Raw genomic sequence first — 16941 nt, 5'->3', positions numbered from 1 at the left:
TTCCCACATTAATTATTATCTGACACAGACTATAAGCACTTAATATCATAATGGAATCAAGAGAGCTAGCAGTTCCATCTGGGTAGTGTACCAGGCTGGCCTATTCACCAAAAGACAGAAACTTAGCAAGCTATTTAAGAACAGGCAGAAAAACTGTACATGCACACTTAACAGTTACCTTTAAGTTGTGGTTCCAGACAGTAGTGCTAGTTAGAAGCCCATTCAGACTGGACTTCTGTGGTTCAATGGCCTAGAGGGACTGAGAGTCTCAAATACAGTGGTAGTTTTGACATCTGGGCAACAACCCTGACAGGGATTGGCCTGAGATCCAGGAGCTAGTCTGAACACAAGGCTGCATATCAGGCTGTGAAACTGAGATGCTTTCGTTCTCTATGATCTGCAACTGAACTGGGACCCCTGAACTGAGGAATGCTTCAAAGTCTGTTCCTTAACACATCAGTGTTCTCATCTGCCTCCATCTTGATTTGCAACTGTGATCTGGTAGTGAAAAGCCTCCATTACTCTGATAGCCCATACTTGATTTTTTCCCCAGGAAAAGAATTATACTATGGGGGAGAAGCAGAAGAGATGTAGTGTGCTCTGTTTGCTCTGACCACTATCACATTGTTTGTCCAAGCGTGATCCTAGAACAAGGCAGTGGCACTGAACACCTTGTCATCTTGCATGTAAAATTTGCAAATTTGAAGATCAGAATAATGTTCCAGCAATAACAGATAATTTCATAATTCTTGTACGTGATCAGTTGGATGTGGATTTCTTTGTTTTCTTTCTAAGTTGTCAGTGACTGTATCTCCCAGCAGAGTAGAATTGTGCCAGGATTTACTCTGGTTATTTTATAAAGTAGATCATAATGGAAATTAAGGGAGATTACAGGAAGAGCTGACCTAAGTTATTAACTCATCATAATGAATATTCAATTATAGTTCATTGTTAAGCTTATCCCTTTGCAATCTCTCCTTCCTCTCTTCTATTCCAGTCCCCTCTGCAGTCCCTATGATGCATCAGGTGAGTCGTACTACCAATAGCATCACACTGTCATGGCCTCAGCCAGACCAGCCCAATGGCATCATCCTGGATTACCAGCTACGCTACTTTGACAAGGTGAGCAGAAAGGGATGCAGTGCTGATTGTTGTATAGTTATTACGCAAAAGAGAACAGGGAAATCTTGTGTCTGGGAGATGCACCCCTGGATCAGGATGGGTAAGGTGGAGAAAAATGCACGCTTCATCTAACCTCAGTCCATTTGCATTCCCAACTTGGAATGATCTAGGGGCAATGCAAATAAAAAAAGAGAAGATAGCTAAGCTAAAAAGCTGTGGCTAACAACCTAGTAAGTTTAGCACCAGCTGACACAAGTAATAGTGGAAGGGGCTTAAGTTTCCAAATGCGTATGTTGGAATTGGACACACTGCAACATTCTGTTTTGTGTTCATGGAGGGAAGTCCTGTGTCCCCATTTGTGCCTGGACAGACATCTCTAAGAAATTCTGGGAGGAGGAATGCACTCTTTCATTCACTTAAGTGGTGGATATGAGTTACCTGTTTATGTGCTGGAATTACAGGGTGCCAAATACAAATTTGTTCTCCGTTTACATCTTTCATGACTCCTAATCCAACTGATTTGAGGGGAAGAAGTACGTAGGGCTGTTCAGACAAGCTCCCATCCCATATTCTTGATCTTTCACATAACCATTTTTGCAGGATTGTCCAGGGCTACTGTTTTTCTAGCAGTAAAAGGGCCTGCTATTTGTAATAAAATGTCTAGCAGCTTTCTCTATTTTTTATGGATATGCTTAGCAAGGAACCACAGGACAAGGTAGTTTTGTCTCTCACTCTTGTTTAGGTCAGGACTGAGGGTCTCTGGCAGAGCTTTGTGGGAAGCCCAGGCCCAAGGGAATGAAAAGCAGCAGTAAGGAACAATGAGTAGCATGCGAGGAAGTCGGGTCTGGAATGGCAGTTGTGGTTGGAAGGCTCTGTAACAGATTCAAATAATATTGGGCCAACATGGAAACTAGCATTCCTTGGTGAGGACAGTGATCGGGCTGGGCAGAAGTCTCACATTCCTTTCTGGTCACTGACATTCACAGGCAGAAGATGAGGATAATTCATTCACCTTGACTAGTGAAACAAACATGGCCACCATATCAAATCTGAGCCCAGGCAAGATCTATGCCTTCCAAGTACGAGCTAGAACAGCAGTGGGCTATGGCCCATACAGTGGAAAGATGTATTTCCAGACTTTAATGGGAGGTAAGTGCTACCATTTTGTACTCAGATCTGCATGTGACCATCTTTCACTTGGGTGTGTCCATGAAAGTATTAGCTTATCCTCTGGAGGACTGCAACCAGACACTCCTACTCAACTTGTATTTCTGTATATCATAATTTGCATATGCAAGATTTGTTCACTCAGAGAAGCTTCATACTGTCAGAGCATCTTATTTATGCTACCACCATATTCCCCAGTCCTACTGATTGTTGCCCCTGCAGCTCTGACCAGCAGGAGCAGAGTGTGTCAGTAGAACTCTCTTTAGGAGGGTGTTACAGTACGTAGCACTATACACTGCTGTAGTTTGGTCTCCAGCCATCACAGGACATCTTACAGCTGAATGCTCTGTGAAAGTCTTAAAGACAAGTGGGACACAGGACATACACCCAGAAGCTTGCCTTCCAGCAGTATCACCATCTCTTCATGCAGAGAGCAACATATTACCTTGTGATACTCTTTGGTCTGGATCAAAGGTATTCGTGTATGTCATCTACAAGCTAAATTAACAGGGGACAATGGGATCAAAGCCCAGGTGTAGAGCTAGCCTATACTTAAGTGGCTAGTCAGCTGTCAGTGGACCAGGGGAAGGAAAAGTGGATTCAGAGGGAGCACTGGCTTTTCAAAAGTAGGAAGGAAGGCACTGGAGAAGCACAGTGACTGGAGGGGTAAAGGGATAACCAAGTCAAGCATTTGTTGAACTGCCAGGACTAGCCTGGGAAGCAAAGGGCTGGTAGGGATGGAATTATGGGTGAGAGCTAGTTGAGTAGAGGGGAGACTCTAACAGTTCCTGTCCTCTGCATTTGTGTGTGTATGCATGTGTCTTCCTTGCTAGGGGAGCGCTCGGAGATGGTACAGGACCGACTGCCGCTTATCGTGGGCTCAGCACTCGGTGGTCTAGCCTTCTTGGTAATTGCTGCCATTGCCATCCTTGCCATCATCTTCAAGAGGTGAATTCCTTGACCTGCTCATGTGCACTGCAGACAGTGGAACCTTCCTACCCCTGCTACTTAACCCCGTCCCAAGGGAAACAGCCTGATCTACATTTATCCAGATGTCCTTGAGATGCCATTTTCTAATTAAGGAAAGATCCTGCCCCATTACTCCTATCTGAGGAGCCTCTCCTTTGGTAAACTGCTCATGTACTTAGCTGATATTTGGCTAGTTAGCAATATGAACACGAAGGAAGCATTTTAAAGCTGGTGCTCAAAAGACATTTAAATGCATCACTGTAAAGAAGGGACTGTAAATTGCATTTTAGGCAAGCAAGTGGAGAGTGAAACAATGTAGTGAAGAAGGACTGGTGGAATAAGTATTTAGATCCACTATTTAGAAGGTGCTAAATGCCCTTTAACCAAGGACCAAGAGACAATAGCTCATTTGCTGAAGAATAAAATCTGTACAACCCCAATGGTTCCATGGAACACTAACTCATAAAATACAGGTTAAAGAAAGCAAATACCACTTCCCATTTTGGAAAGAAAAAAGAGCAGATAAGTCAATGTAGAGATAAACTGATATGGCAAAAAAGAAGGACAGAAATCTTAAAGAGAAAGAGAGAAAAGTAAGGGTCACTACTTTTGTAGAGGTGCAAAAGTAACCAATGGGGGTTTTGTTATTTGAAGAAAAGAAAAAGTCATTACCAGCTCCTTGAATTTACTGAGGTTTGAACTTAATCCCCTAGATGATTGTCAGTAATGGATTTCTGTGTCTTTGCTCTACTCTGCCTCTGCACAAGAGGGACTTTTTAGCTTTTTCTGCTGACCTAAAAAATGTATAAACTACTTAACTTTAGAAAGTGACATCTAGTTTTAGTTATTTCTTTTTTGTTCTCTTCCCTTTTCTACATTTGTTTTCTCCTTCTGTGTATAGTCTCTTCTAATATTTTTCTTTCTGGAAAGAAAAGAATTATCAAGTATTGTTATATATGCACTGTTGCCTCCTTTGTAGCTTTGAACTGTTAAAAATATAATTTCTTGTTACAGCTGGAAATGTGATATTATGTGCACAACTCAATAAAGCGTATATTTTTCTAAAAAAAATAAACCAAAGCCAGAATAAATTAATACTACCAAAACTGTGTTGGGGAAAGACATTAATGGGTTTCTATAAATGTATCTGCATAAAAAGAAGTATCATAAAAAATAGATTCATTGATATTGAAGGATCATGTGCAAATAGACAGTTGTTTGGAAAAAGTGGAGATACTAAATTTCTACTTTAAATTTGTCCTTGATAAGAAAAGTAAGTTTGAAGAGGTAGGAAATGAGGAACACCACATGAAGTGAGTAGTTCTTTAAAAGGTTGAATATATGTAGAGTCAAATGATATAATTTTAACTCGGTTTTGTAAATTGTTGGTACACATTTTCCAGGCAATATGCAATGTGAAACACCTATTTTAGCTAATTGTTGGGGTTTTTTAATAATGGAAAACCATTGGTATATCAGATAACCTAAAAAAAAATTGTGAATGTAGACCTGACTTTCAGATACAACAGCAGAGTTAGAGCTCTTACGTATAGGCCCCCAGTAAAGCCAGTTTCTTTCCACAACAGAACAGATTTTGAAGGTAGAACGCTCTGTGCTTTTGCAATCTTAGCAGAATTGGAAGACATAAGCCTGACAAGTAAGAATAATACACAAAGTTACCTGTTAGAATGACAGAATTAGTTATGTTAGTAAAGAAAAGTAACGTAGGGTTTCATGATAATCTTGTCATCAGATGTTAATTGAATCAGCAGCTAGATGGTCTTGTGCTGAAACAGCAAAGCACGTGAGTTGACACATATCCATGCATACAGCAGGGATACTACAGGATGCTACGGGGTTTGATTTACAATCTAGTCTAATTAATATGATTTAGAAAAGATTGTAAACTAGCATGAAGTGTACACTTTTGGGAAAAAAAAATGAAAACTATTGGGAACAAAGGCAGTAACTTGAAAATGGAAAATATGTTTAGAGCAAACCAAGAATAGGATGAAACTTATAACACAACTCGATCATGTGGGAAAAAAAATTGCTTGAATCACACACATTTAAGAGGAGAATGAAATCTGAGAAATGCCTATGCTGAGAAGGATCTATGCTTACTAGAAATTAGATGCCTATATGCAATAAATATTACAATAATGAAGACTATACCGGTTTTGATCTGCACATGCAAAAAATCACATAATGGAACAGATTTCTGTCCTTCTGGCCCTGTGTGGTTGGTTTTGGGTACCATACTTACGAAAAGAATAGTCAAAGTAAATGCTGTTAAAGAGACCAGGAGGAAAAACAAAGAAGAATTAACATTTGGGGGAAATTTACACAAATTAAGCATTAGAGTAAATGGCTCTTAGAATGTTTTTGAAGAACTTAAAAGGCATCATAGGAGATGGCTTAGATGATTAGTATTGAAAGAATGATTTGTTGTAATTAAATGAAATTAAAATGCAGTTTTAGCCTGAATAGCAAAAAAACTTCCAAGGCAGTAATGTTAGACTCTAATGGTTTTTTTTCAGGATAGTGCTGGAGGCCTTATCATTTGTCATATCTAAAGTGGGGATGCAAACAGTGGTGTAAAAACTACCACATAGAAAACAAGCATGCACTAGTTACCAAGAGATGGGCAGGATCTTAACACCCATCCTATCCCTAAATTCAAGGATTCTCTGAGTCTTGCATTGAGAAGTCTACCCCAACATCCTATGAGAGACTCTTGTGTGTGTTTTGACTTTCCTTTCCTTTATGTTCTGCAGTAAAAGGCGAGAGACTCCATACACAGACCGCCTCCAGCAGTATATCAGTGCACGAGGTAAGAGTTCTTGAGCAACAGATGGCAAGGGCCTGTCTCTTTTCAGGACTCATTAACACCCATGTCTCTCAGGGTTTGATTCTGATGATGTTTTGGGCTGTCTCCTCCACTGCAGGACTTGGAGTGAAGTATTACATTGATCCTTCAACCTATGAAGATCCCAATGAAGCTATTCGAGAATTTGCCAAGGAGATTGATGTGTCCTTCATCAAGATTGAGGAGGTCATTGGATCAGGTAGTGTGAGAATCTGCAGATTTTGGAGTGCCTTCTTGTTCACCTTGAGACCTGGCACATTACTGACCTCAAATGGACCCAACCATGGTACCTCAAGTGTCTCAGGATAGCTAACCTTCATTTTTACCAAAATTCATCTTAACCTACTTACCCTTAGATGCTGGCTCCAAACCAAGTTTAAAACACCCTTTGAAGACTCAGAGCTCCTCAGCTGAACCCGGAGGATTTAGTCTCCAACCTGAGCCATCATCAAGAACTTTACCTTAATCCAAATAGTCCTAGTAACCCTATTTCCAAGTAGTACCTGGAGTCTTCCACAATAGAATGTTTTAGTGCACCTGACCAAAATTCCTTGCTGTGTTTCCTTACTTGAGGTGTGTTTCTTCCCTCCCTGACAGGAGAGTTTGGAGAGGTATGCTTTGGGCGCCTAAAACACCCAGGGAAGCGTGAATACACAGTAGCTATTAAGACCCTGAAGTCAGGTTACACAGATGAACAGCGACGAGAGTTCCTGAGCGAGGCCAGCATCATGGGGCAATTTGAGCATCCCAATGTCATCCATCTGGAGGGTGTGGTCACCAAGAGCCGACCAGTCATGATTGTCACAGAGTTCATGGAGAATGGATCACTGGATTCCTTCCTCAGGGTACCACAACTAGAGTCTCCACAACTGTTACCTCTTCATCTTGCTGTGTGCCAGTCTCAGATCTGATAATTTTGCCTGTCCTTCCTCTTCACTCCTGTCTCTATAAGTCCTCAGTTGCCCTCTTCAGGTGCAATAGAAATAATAGCAAATTACCAGAATAAGTGGTTTTGGGCCAACATGGTGAAAATACTCCAAAAGCTCACCCATCCGATAAAATTTCTTCATTATTTTAGACTTCTCCAGCTCAAATAATTAATGGTAAACAGTACTAAATTGTTTATCTTTGTACACAGCCTTCCAGTTCCTTATGTGCATGCTCCAAAGTTTGCTTTTCTAATAATGCTTTTCAGACTTTATTCCACTGAATGTTTTCAAGTTTCAACATTGTAATGAAGTAATGAAACTTGTAGTTATTTTTGGACTCAGAGTTTCCAGTGTTTTTTCTAGTAATGAAACATAAATACAGGCATTTTTGTAGTATAGATGCTTCACTACTTTTTTTTTACTGAGTCATATGCTAATTCAACCACAAATGCTTTGGCAGGTATATTTTGAAGAGCACATGAACCCATTGTGTAGAATTGGGTAGAAACCATTGTAAAGATCTTAAAACAGTAAGAGCAGATTTGTCTGCTCCCTTTCATTTAGCCATCTTAGTAGTTAATGAGACTAGGTGGAATATGCTAAAGGAGGCTATGGCCGCAAGATTGGACTTGTCTTCAGAAAAAGATCACCAGTGTCTGACTTTATTTGAGATTCATTGCTTTAAGCCCACCCTCCTTTCTTATTTGCTGTCCCTGAACCTTCAGATTTTGGCTGAAGTTAAGATGTATGTTCTCTAACTTCATAAATCCGCCTTGTTACCTTGCTCTTTGTTAGTCTTCCCTGTTGGCTTCATGTTCTCTGGTCATAAAAGCCTATGTTTGCCTCCTCACTTGCAGCAGAAGGAGGGACAGTTCAGTGTGTTACAGCTGGTGGGCATGCTACGGGGGATTGCAGCTGGCATGCGCTACCTTTCAGACATGAACTATGTACATCGTGACCTGGCAGCACGTAACATCTTAGTCAACAGTAACCTTGTGTGCAAGGTGTCAGACTTTGGTTTGTCCCGCTTTCTGGAGGATGATGCTTCAAATCCCACCTATACTGGAGCTCTGGTGAGTTACCTCTATCGAGTGAGTTACTGCAGTGCTGCCAGCTATCATTTTTTCCTGTGTTCCTCCTTGATTTGGTTTACCCTTTTTCATCCATCTTGAGACCAGAGAGACCAGTGGGGTAGAGCGTTCTATCTTGTGGGCTGTCTATTCCAAACCAGCAAAACCCCAAAATAACTGAATATCTGATCCACTCTGCCATGTGAAATGGAGACTCAGTGCTGTTCTTTGTGGAATGATGGTGAATAGGACAAACCTCATAACCTGATGTAGATGTTGTCTTTCCCCTTACATTAGCTTCTTACAAGAAGTATAAAGGACTGAAGGAGAGATTGAAGTCCTGTACTACCACCCTTCGAGAGTTGTTTTTCTCCTACAGAAAAGATAATGGGCATAAGTATATTTATGGGCTTACAACCAACCATCAAATGAATTTATTGCCTATGAAGGTCTGACACCTGTTATACATACTACAAAATGGGTGGGAGTATAACAGGTGGGTTGAACCTACCATTTGGTATGCAGATGATGAAGAAGAATTCAGTCACTGAAAAGTGAAACAAGTTTTAGATGTAAGTGTTTTGAAGAACCAGCACCTAAATAATATTTCATCTGGCAGGTCATATGTACAGTCAGAGAGGTCAAGATGGAAAAAAGGAGTTAATGCTAGCCACTCAGTGTATCTGTCCTTGATGTTGCAGGTTGGGATTGTTTAAATGGCTTTAGATTTCCAAATGATTGTGATTTTCAGGAGGACTTTATTATCTGCCACCTCTCAAATGCTGCAAAGAAGAGCTATAAAAGTTAAAATCTATTATGTCATGGGATTTGTAGCAGGAAGGAGGCATGATTCTGTTTTTTCACCTATATTTGTCAATAGAACAAGGTGGAAACCTTGAACGTAGCTTGAATTTAAACCAACAATGTCTACAAGACAGCATCAACTGGACTAGTACCCCGTGCTCAGAGTTGTGTCATGCTACCAGCATCTGATCAGTTCAGTGATGTCATTTTCACAAACAGTCCTTATCTCACTAACATTCTGGTTGCTCTCTGACTGCTTTCTAGGGCTGCAAAATCCCCATCCGTTGGACTGCCCCTGAAGCTGTCCAGTATCGCAAGTTCACCTCCTCCAGTGATGTCTGGAGCTATGGCATTGTCATGTGGGAGGTGATGTCCTATGGTGAGAGGCCTTACTGGGACATGTCCAATCAGGATGTAAGTTTTAGAAGTGGTGAGAATGTACATCTGCCTCTCTTCCTATTCAAGTAGAAGAAAGTCTTACACTACCAAGTGATTGAAGCTTGTTTGTCTTTTATTTTCCCAGCTGTAATAAAGCTTTGTTCTTCTTTTCCTGCAGGTAATTAATGCCATTGACCAGGACTATCGCCTGCCACCACCCCCGGACTGCCCAACTGTTTTGCACTTGCTGATGCTTGACTGCTGGCAGAAGGAGCGGGTCCAGAGACCCAAATTTGAACAAATAGTCAGTGCCCTAGATAAAATGATCCGCAAGCCATCTGCCCTCAAAGCCACTGGCACTGGGAGCAGCAGGTGAGATGAGGATTTAATGCAAAATAATAGGGCTTGTCTCTCAGTAGGCATCATGAGGAAAAGAAAGCAGTAAATCAGGCTATATAGTATTTTTTCCAACCCTCCCATCAGAGACTGGAAACAATTAGGAAGGGAAAAAAAAATTAGGGAGAGGGTTGGAAGAACTGTATATCCTGATTGACTTAATGGGTGATGAGGAGTTGTGAGTGCTGAATCTGAGGGGAGATAAATCTCTTGATGAGGTGCACTGAGGATGAACTAGTGAGGGATCTTGGGGAATGAAGGCAGGGACAAATCTGGGTGCAGTTACACAAGATACTCTGTGATCACAGAATACTGTGTGATCACAAGAGGTGGTGAAGGAAGAGAAGAACTTAGTTTATGGAGGGAAGGAAATCGGTAGCCTTAGCTACAGATTACAGACTAGTTCTACTAATTAGAACTGCAGCTTGCATCCCATATTTTCCCAACCACATTTTGCAACCTGATGGAACCAGAGGCAGGAGGTTGGCAAAGGAGAAGTCTCTGGGGGCTAAATGGCACCAAGATTAGATGGCTGTTGGGCTGATGGTGGAATTACATCCTGCTGGCCTGGAGGGTTTTTCCCCTGTGGTTATAAACCTTGTCTCAGTGGAATGTACTCCACAGCTGGGGGAGGGAAAAAGTGCTTAGTCAAGCCCAGTTTACTAAAAACAGCACATAAAGAGAGTTACAGCTTTGGGACAGATTCAGATGATGGGGAAAATAGCAAATGCTGTGTATAAACAGTCATTTCTTTGGCCTTTTACTGCTATGCTTTTATCTGATGGGTGTTGTACCTGAAACAATGCACTCATTGTCACATAGGTTACTTTCTGATCCCAGGAGTGCATTTAGGAGAGGGAGAGCTAGTCACAGAGGTAAAAAGGTATAATGTCTCATCTCTGCCTCAAAAACCTTCTCACTGCAACTCTTTGCCCATCTAATAGGTCTAGACCCAGAAAGTGTGGAAAGTTCTCGGGCAACAAGAAGAGAATGTGCCTGAGAGAGTATAAAATGGGAAGGAAGGATGAATTTCTTGGGTTAGGTTGATTGTTTTCAGGTGGAGAAGGGAACATGAGTAGTCTAGAAACAGGTCATCAAGGTGGGACTTTAGGAATCAGGGCATGGATAACAAATATTGTTCTCCATTCGGTGCTCTTCAGAGATTGCATTCTCTGCCTCTCATAACTCTTACCTTACTGGTGTGGTCAGCTGATGTTGATAACTTGGGTTTTTAGAACCTGCCTCTTTTGCAGACCATCTCAACCTCTCCTGAGCAACTGTCCTCCAGATTTCCCTTCACTCAGCAATGCCCATGAGTGGTTGGATGCTATCAAGATGGGTCGTTACAAGGAGAATTTTGACCAGGCTGGTCTGATTACATTTGATGTCATATCACGCATGACTCTGGAGTAAGTAGAGGGGTAGAGAGCAGAAGATACCAGACACTGAGTTTTCCATGCAGAAAGTGAAAGCAGTCTGAGAAGTATTTAGTAAGGGCTATATGGAGAATACATACACATGAAAAAGGAGAGAGAAGCCAGAGCAAAGTAGCTACTGTTTCTTACATCTTATTAGGGCCTCTGGACACCCTCCATAGCAATATACATTTGTAATCTGTTTCTATAAGCACCAATACTGATCCCATGTACACTACAAAACATATTGTCAGTATTGCAGAGAGACTGTTACATCAGAATATTCATGACAGCTGCCACAGGTAGTAACCACTTTTAAGGAGGTGTGTAGAACGAGCCATACAATATACTAGGCTGAAGTGTTATGTAGAAGACAGGAGCCAGGAAAAGGAACATTCTTAGAATCATAGAATGGTGTGGGTTGGAAGGGACCTTTAAAGATCATCCAGTCCAACCCTCCTGCCATGAGCAGAGACTTCTTTCACTAGATCATGTTGCTCAAAGGCCTGTCCAACCTAACTTTGAACACTTCCAGGGATGGGGCATCCACAACTTCTGGCAACCTGTTCTAGTGTCTCACCACCCTCATCATAACAAATTCTTCCTTATATCCAATCTAAATCTACCCTGTATCAGTTTTAAAGTGTTGCCCCTAGTCCTGTCACTACAGACCCCTGTAGTAAAAGTCTCTCTCCATCTTTCTTGTAAGCCCCCTTTATATATTGAAAGACTGCAAGAAGTTCTCTCTGGAGCCTTTTCTTCAGGCTGAACAACCCCAACTCCCTCAGCCTTTCTTCATAAAAGAGGTGTTCCAGCCCTCTGATCATTTTCATGGCCCACTTCCAATGCTTCTTTTTGTATCATGACCTACCAGGTTCTGCCAGCACCCCCTCCACCCACACATATTTGCCAAGCAAAAGCAGAAGCCTTGCCAACTGTTTCTCAGACAAAGATACGCATACACATTTATTTGGATCTACAGGGAAATGGACTGGGAGTGTTCAGAACGAGAAGCCCATTATAACAACTTCCACATCCTCTATTCTCTTGCAGAGATATCCAGCGTATTGGCATCACCCTCGTTGGTCACCAGAAGAAGATTCTAAACAGCATCCAGCTCATGCGAGTCCATTTGAATCAGCTTGAACCAGTTGAAGTGTGATGTTTACACCATCCTTATTCCACTAGTCTCAAACTCTGGAAAGGTTCAGGGGAATTCAGAGGAATTTTCACTGTAAGAAAAAAGAGATGTCAGTATGCTACTTGAAGACTTAATGCACCCAGAGAGTGCACATTACATGTCCTGTTCCATGAACAAAAACAAAGCCTTGTCATGATTTGAAAGCAGAGCTATATAACTGGTGGCATTTAAATGTGGCTGACATCATGCATCGGGAATGGGTTGGGGGAGGGAAAGTTATAGTAACGTGGGGAGAAGACGGAATAATAGCTTGGACAGATCACAAGCACATGTTGCCTCTTCTCTGCCAAGAAAAGGTATCGGACAATTTTTATAAAGCCATCAGCAGGCTTTATCTGTGGCTGGGAGCCCAGCAAAGCTACAAAGACATAATAAAGGCAACAAAAAATGACCATTTTTTTTCCCCAAAGGATGCCATTATGGTGTGAGAGATTATTACTCAGGTGGAGATGAGCATCAGGCTATCACTTGGTATGCCAGCTCAGTCCAGAACTGAAGTTCCAGTTAGTGTACAATATGTGGTAAGCAATAAGATATGTCACCTGGTAAAGAGGTTGAGAGTAAAGGGCTCAAAATTCTATGCTATTTCATGTGCAGTTACTGGGTCTGCTCTATGATCCAGGAGGGAAACTTGCTAATCCTTTGTGCTGACGCAAGGAACAGCAAGTCCTTGGTGCTACATAACTCTTTTTATGGGACTGCAACAGAATGGAACAATAAGGATTCCTAGAATCCATCCTCCTGGATCTGCAAGTGGAGAGGGAAACAAATAGGTTCTGGTCCTCACAAGCCCATTCTTAAGAGGAAAGGCATAAGTTGTGATGTTCTGAAATCCTGAGCACCCAGAATTTGGGTTTTGTTTTCTTCTGACCCTCTTACAGACATTGAAGAACATGACAAAAAAGTCTGAAGCCCTTTGCTGTTGAAAAATACTTGCTCTTTTTCTCACCCTAACCAGCTACATCAATGGGCCCAGGTGTTTGAATATTGTTTCTGAAGAAAATGCAGACCCACAGTAGTCAACTCTAAATAGACACTTGGAACAAGGGAGGTGATGCTCTTTCACAAGTTTTTGTCAAGAGTGATCAGGGAAGAGCATCAGTCCCACAAGTCACTTCAGTCCTTAAAGGAGTAACAGTGTGCTTGGGATCAGCTATGTTGTCTAGTAGAGATGCATGAGAATGACCAGAATGGCAGAGCTTATGACTCCCTTCAGACAGACTAGTACCTGCTTAAGGAGGAGCAGAGCTTCAGGACTGTATCTCTGTATCTATCCCTAGGCAGGAATATGAAAACATGAAGCTGAGCTTGAGAGGTAAACTCATAAACTATACACTTGTCTACCTCACCAACACATTGGAAAGGAAATGGAAATGGCCTTGTTAAGCAAGAGCCCAATGAAGACATTACATAAAAAGATACCTTCTTTGTGTCTAGAGAGGAAATAACCCTAGCTGTTCCGATATGTCCCCATCTGTTGGCTTACTGTGAACTAGTCATGAACTTACTGTATTTCTCCAGCTGTCAAGGTTAGAATAGCACAACTTCTGCAGATACTACTCCTGTACAGATTTAAGGATTCTCCCAGTCAACCCAGCAATTGAAGACTGAGAAGCCATATTTAATATGTATTGAAGAGTCCCATAACATGACAGGAGGTGCTCCAGGATAGTTGCACTAGAACAGCCAACACAGCTGACTCTTTATTACACCATTAGAGCAACATTATTGTTAATTTTTTTTAGTTGACGAGGGAGAATAGCAGCGCATTCTTTCAAGATATAAAAAAGTCAATACAAAAACAATACAAGGAAACAAGAATAAAACATTGATAGCAGTACAAAGAGTGTGAAAATAATTTTAAAAAAAAAAACAGACTAGAGAGAGTCCAACCCTAGAAAATTTGAGTCTATTGCTTTTTAAAGGATTTCTACAAACTTGTAATATAAATCCAGTTACATGTTTGCTGTCTGTCAGCTCCACCTACAGCATCTGAGACTGAACAAGTGATGTCCTCTTCAGAAAGTGTATTGAGCACAAGATGTTGAGGGTAATCTGTGGTCTCTAGCACCTTCCATATGTATTCACCTGAGGACAACAAAGCATATTCATATATGAGTGTCTTCTAGAATTTCTGCTGGCCATTTGGGGAAACATGGCAGGCTATGTTTTCCATGTCTTCAGTGGTCAAGATTAGTGGGGAAATTGGTGATCTAGTTCAAATCCTATGGCCTTTTTTCAGCCTGCTGGAAACTTACATAGAGAAAATAACTTTCTCTGTCTTCATGCAATGGGAGACAAAATGGGAGCCTTGTCTGAATTTCATACCAATGACAATGAGGTTTAATAGCCCCTTATGGGGAGGTGCAGTGAAATGAATTGTTTGGTTGTAGTTCAGGCAGTAGGACATTTACTTTTGCATATGAAGTCTATGGCAAAGTGGTTTTCACAGTGGGAGGATATACTAAGGCAGGCAAGTAGTGATTGGATGTCATAGAGCCCTGCCTCCTGTTCTAAGGCAAGGTTTAAATGTCTCTATGATAGTTCCAAGTGGTAAAGTGTCAAGATATCCTGGCTGTGGCTAGAACTGCACAGGGACAGGCTTGGGGTCACAGACAGAGTGCAAAAGGATAACTGTTTTCTGTAAGAAGTCTCTCTATATTCCCAGGGTGCTCCCTGTTTTCAGAGTACTGTACTTCTTCCATAATTTGGGGTGCAAAGGCTCTCATGTCACAATGCATCTTGTGTTGTTTGTCATCATGTTAGCCCTCAACTCTGGAAGCATGGAGGAAAGGCACTCATGGCAAAAGCATTAGAAATATCCTGATCTTACTTTTCTCAGTCATGTGAAAGCAGAAATCCAACATTCTGTTTCCACAGATGTCATCTGGGATGTCCTGCAGTATATGGGCACCCTCAACAGGTAGGGATGAGAATCATGAGGGAAAGGAGTGGGGCTCATCTAGGCACCTGGTATCTGTACTTTACCAGAAGAGTGAGAAACAATGCAAAAAAGTCTTACAGAGCCATATTCTTTGCCAGAGAAGCAATGGGAGATTAACAAGTTATTGTCAACATTTACTCCACGTGATATCTATAATATGCAGTGGATGAGAAGACTGAGTAAATTAAATGCACCAGTATCAATGCGCAGAGCTTCATGGGGGCATTAGGCATTTGTATGAAAACTCAGAAGATTCATACTTAGAGTTGGAAGGAATATATTGCAAAGACCAATAGCTCTTCTGCCTCAACATGAACTTTTCACTATCTGGAAACGGGAAGAAACTTCACCTTAAGGCAAGCTGTTTTGTAATTATTCCTGATGAGGTTCTTTGCATCTGCCTTTTAGGTGTCTGTTGTTGGACAGCCTCCCAGACAATTGGGTCTGCACCACTATGTCAGTTGTATTGTGCTGCCAAAGAGCACACCAGGCAAGCAAGTTCCCACCTATGCTGCTTTGGCAGCCAAGTGAAATCCCCAGCCAGGAGCTACATGTCTGTGCACCCCCTGCCTCACTAAGCCATGGCATGTTTATGTCAAAAGCAAGCCCTGCTCAGCCAGAGTATTCAAAGACAAGCACATAAGCTAAGATTTTTGCATCCATGCCAGAAATGATGTTGAGGAAAGGCTCAATGACAGTATGACTTAGTGATTCCGATGTTTGGCACCCAAGTATCCTCAGTGCACATGCAGATGATACAGCTTGCAGTCCCTATTTTTTGTTTTGTTTGTTTGTTTTTTAAAATTCAAGGATGTAATCTTAGTGCATACTTTGATAACACTATATTAGGGCTAGTTGAGGGAGCACAAGCTGCTTGATGCTACCGAAGGAGAGCTGAAAGAATCTAATACAAATATATGCAGCACCTGGGACTATCTAAAAAGAAAGCTCCTCTAGCTTCCTTAGGCCCAGACAATTCACTTGTTATTAAGCTGAATGAAACTTCTGGGTGCGGTGAGAAACGGTGAGCAACATCCAGGAACTTACCTTTAATATGCAAACAAAGGTAGAGCTGTCCCTACCGCTGGATCCTCTTTGGTCAGGGATTCCAGCCAACGAATCTACCTGGGAGCTAGTCTAAGTGAAGGTAAGCAGCCTGAATCCATCCTGCCTTTGGCACACTTTCTCAGCAGTCAGCTACACAGCTCTTATGCATACAGGTGCAGCTAAGCAATAGATTTGGATTCAGGACAAAACCCATTCTTTCTCTTCCCTGAAACCAGCAGATGCTAGAGAGGGCAATGCAATGAGCTGTTCACATACATGCCATGCTAGCAACTATTCATGAGTATCGAGTATCCTAAGGATTGTACATCACATGTAAATTTGAATCTCTGGATATCATTAAAAGACAGCATGGAAGAGCAAACCTCATATCCTACGAAAAAGCTAGTCTAATCCTTCCTTTTTCAAATCTATATGGAAAAAATGGCAGCACTCTCAGAATTTACATTTTGTTGTGGCATTCAAGATCATCGTGCTCTGTGTATGAAGCTGTTCCACTTCTGTGTTACTGAAAGGCCTGCACTGAGCTAGTAAGAAATGGCTGTGTCTTCCAGACAGAGCTTGCTGTGTTGTACCTCGGACCTGTTCAGAGAGGAATTGCCCCCCTGGTGT

At 41.6% G+C, this 16941-nt stretch overlaps 1 protein-coding gene across 8 annotated transcripts in view; it reads left to right on the top strand.

The window, feature by feature from the left end:
• Positions 1-16426, top strand: part of LOC142033973 (ephrin type-B receptor 5) — an 82596-nt gene extending 66170 nt beyond the window's left edge. For all 8 annotated transcript variants that reach the window (XM_075034660.1, XM_075034659.1, XM_075034658.1 and 5 more), the window contains 11 exons: positions 998-1122; positions 2109-2271; positions 3123-3237; positions 6036-6091; positions 6207-6326; positions 6725-6972; positions 7914-8129; positions 9195-9344; positions 9487-9680; positions 10958-11113; positions 12173-16426. In XM_075034660.1, the coding sequence (XP_074890761.1) occupies positions 998-1122; positions 2109-2271; positions 3123-3237; positions 6036-6091; positions 6207-6326; positions 6725-6972; positions 7914-8129; positions 9195-9344; positions 9487-9680; positions 10958-11113; positions 12173-12281 (1652 nt within the window). In that variant the 3' untranslated portion in view covers positions 12282-16426. The remainder of the gene's footprint in view (positions 1-997; positions 1123-2108; positions 2272-3122; positions 3238-6035; positions 6092-6206; positions 6327-6724; positions 6973-7913; positions 8130-9194; positions 9345-9486; positions 9681-10957; positions 11114-12172) is intronic.
• The last annotated feature ends 515 nt before the right edge of the window (positions 16427-16941 follow it).

The sequence above is a fragment of the Buteo buteo genome, chromosome 8 (genome assembly GCF_964188355.1).
Source record: "Buteo buteo chromosome 8, bButBut1.hap1.1, whole genome shotgun sequence".
Classification (NCBI taxonomy): domain Eukaryota; kingdom Metazoa; phylum Chordata; class Aves; order Accipitriformes; family Accipitridae; genus Buteo; species Buteo buteo.
The sequence above is the reverse complement of the archived record's forward strand: the minus strand, read 5'-3'. Positions and strand labels throughout refer to the sequence as shown.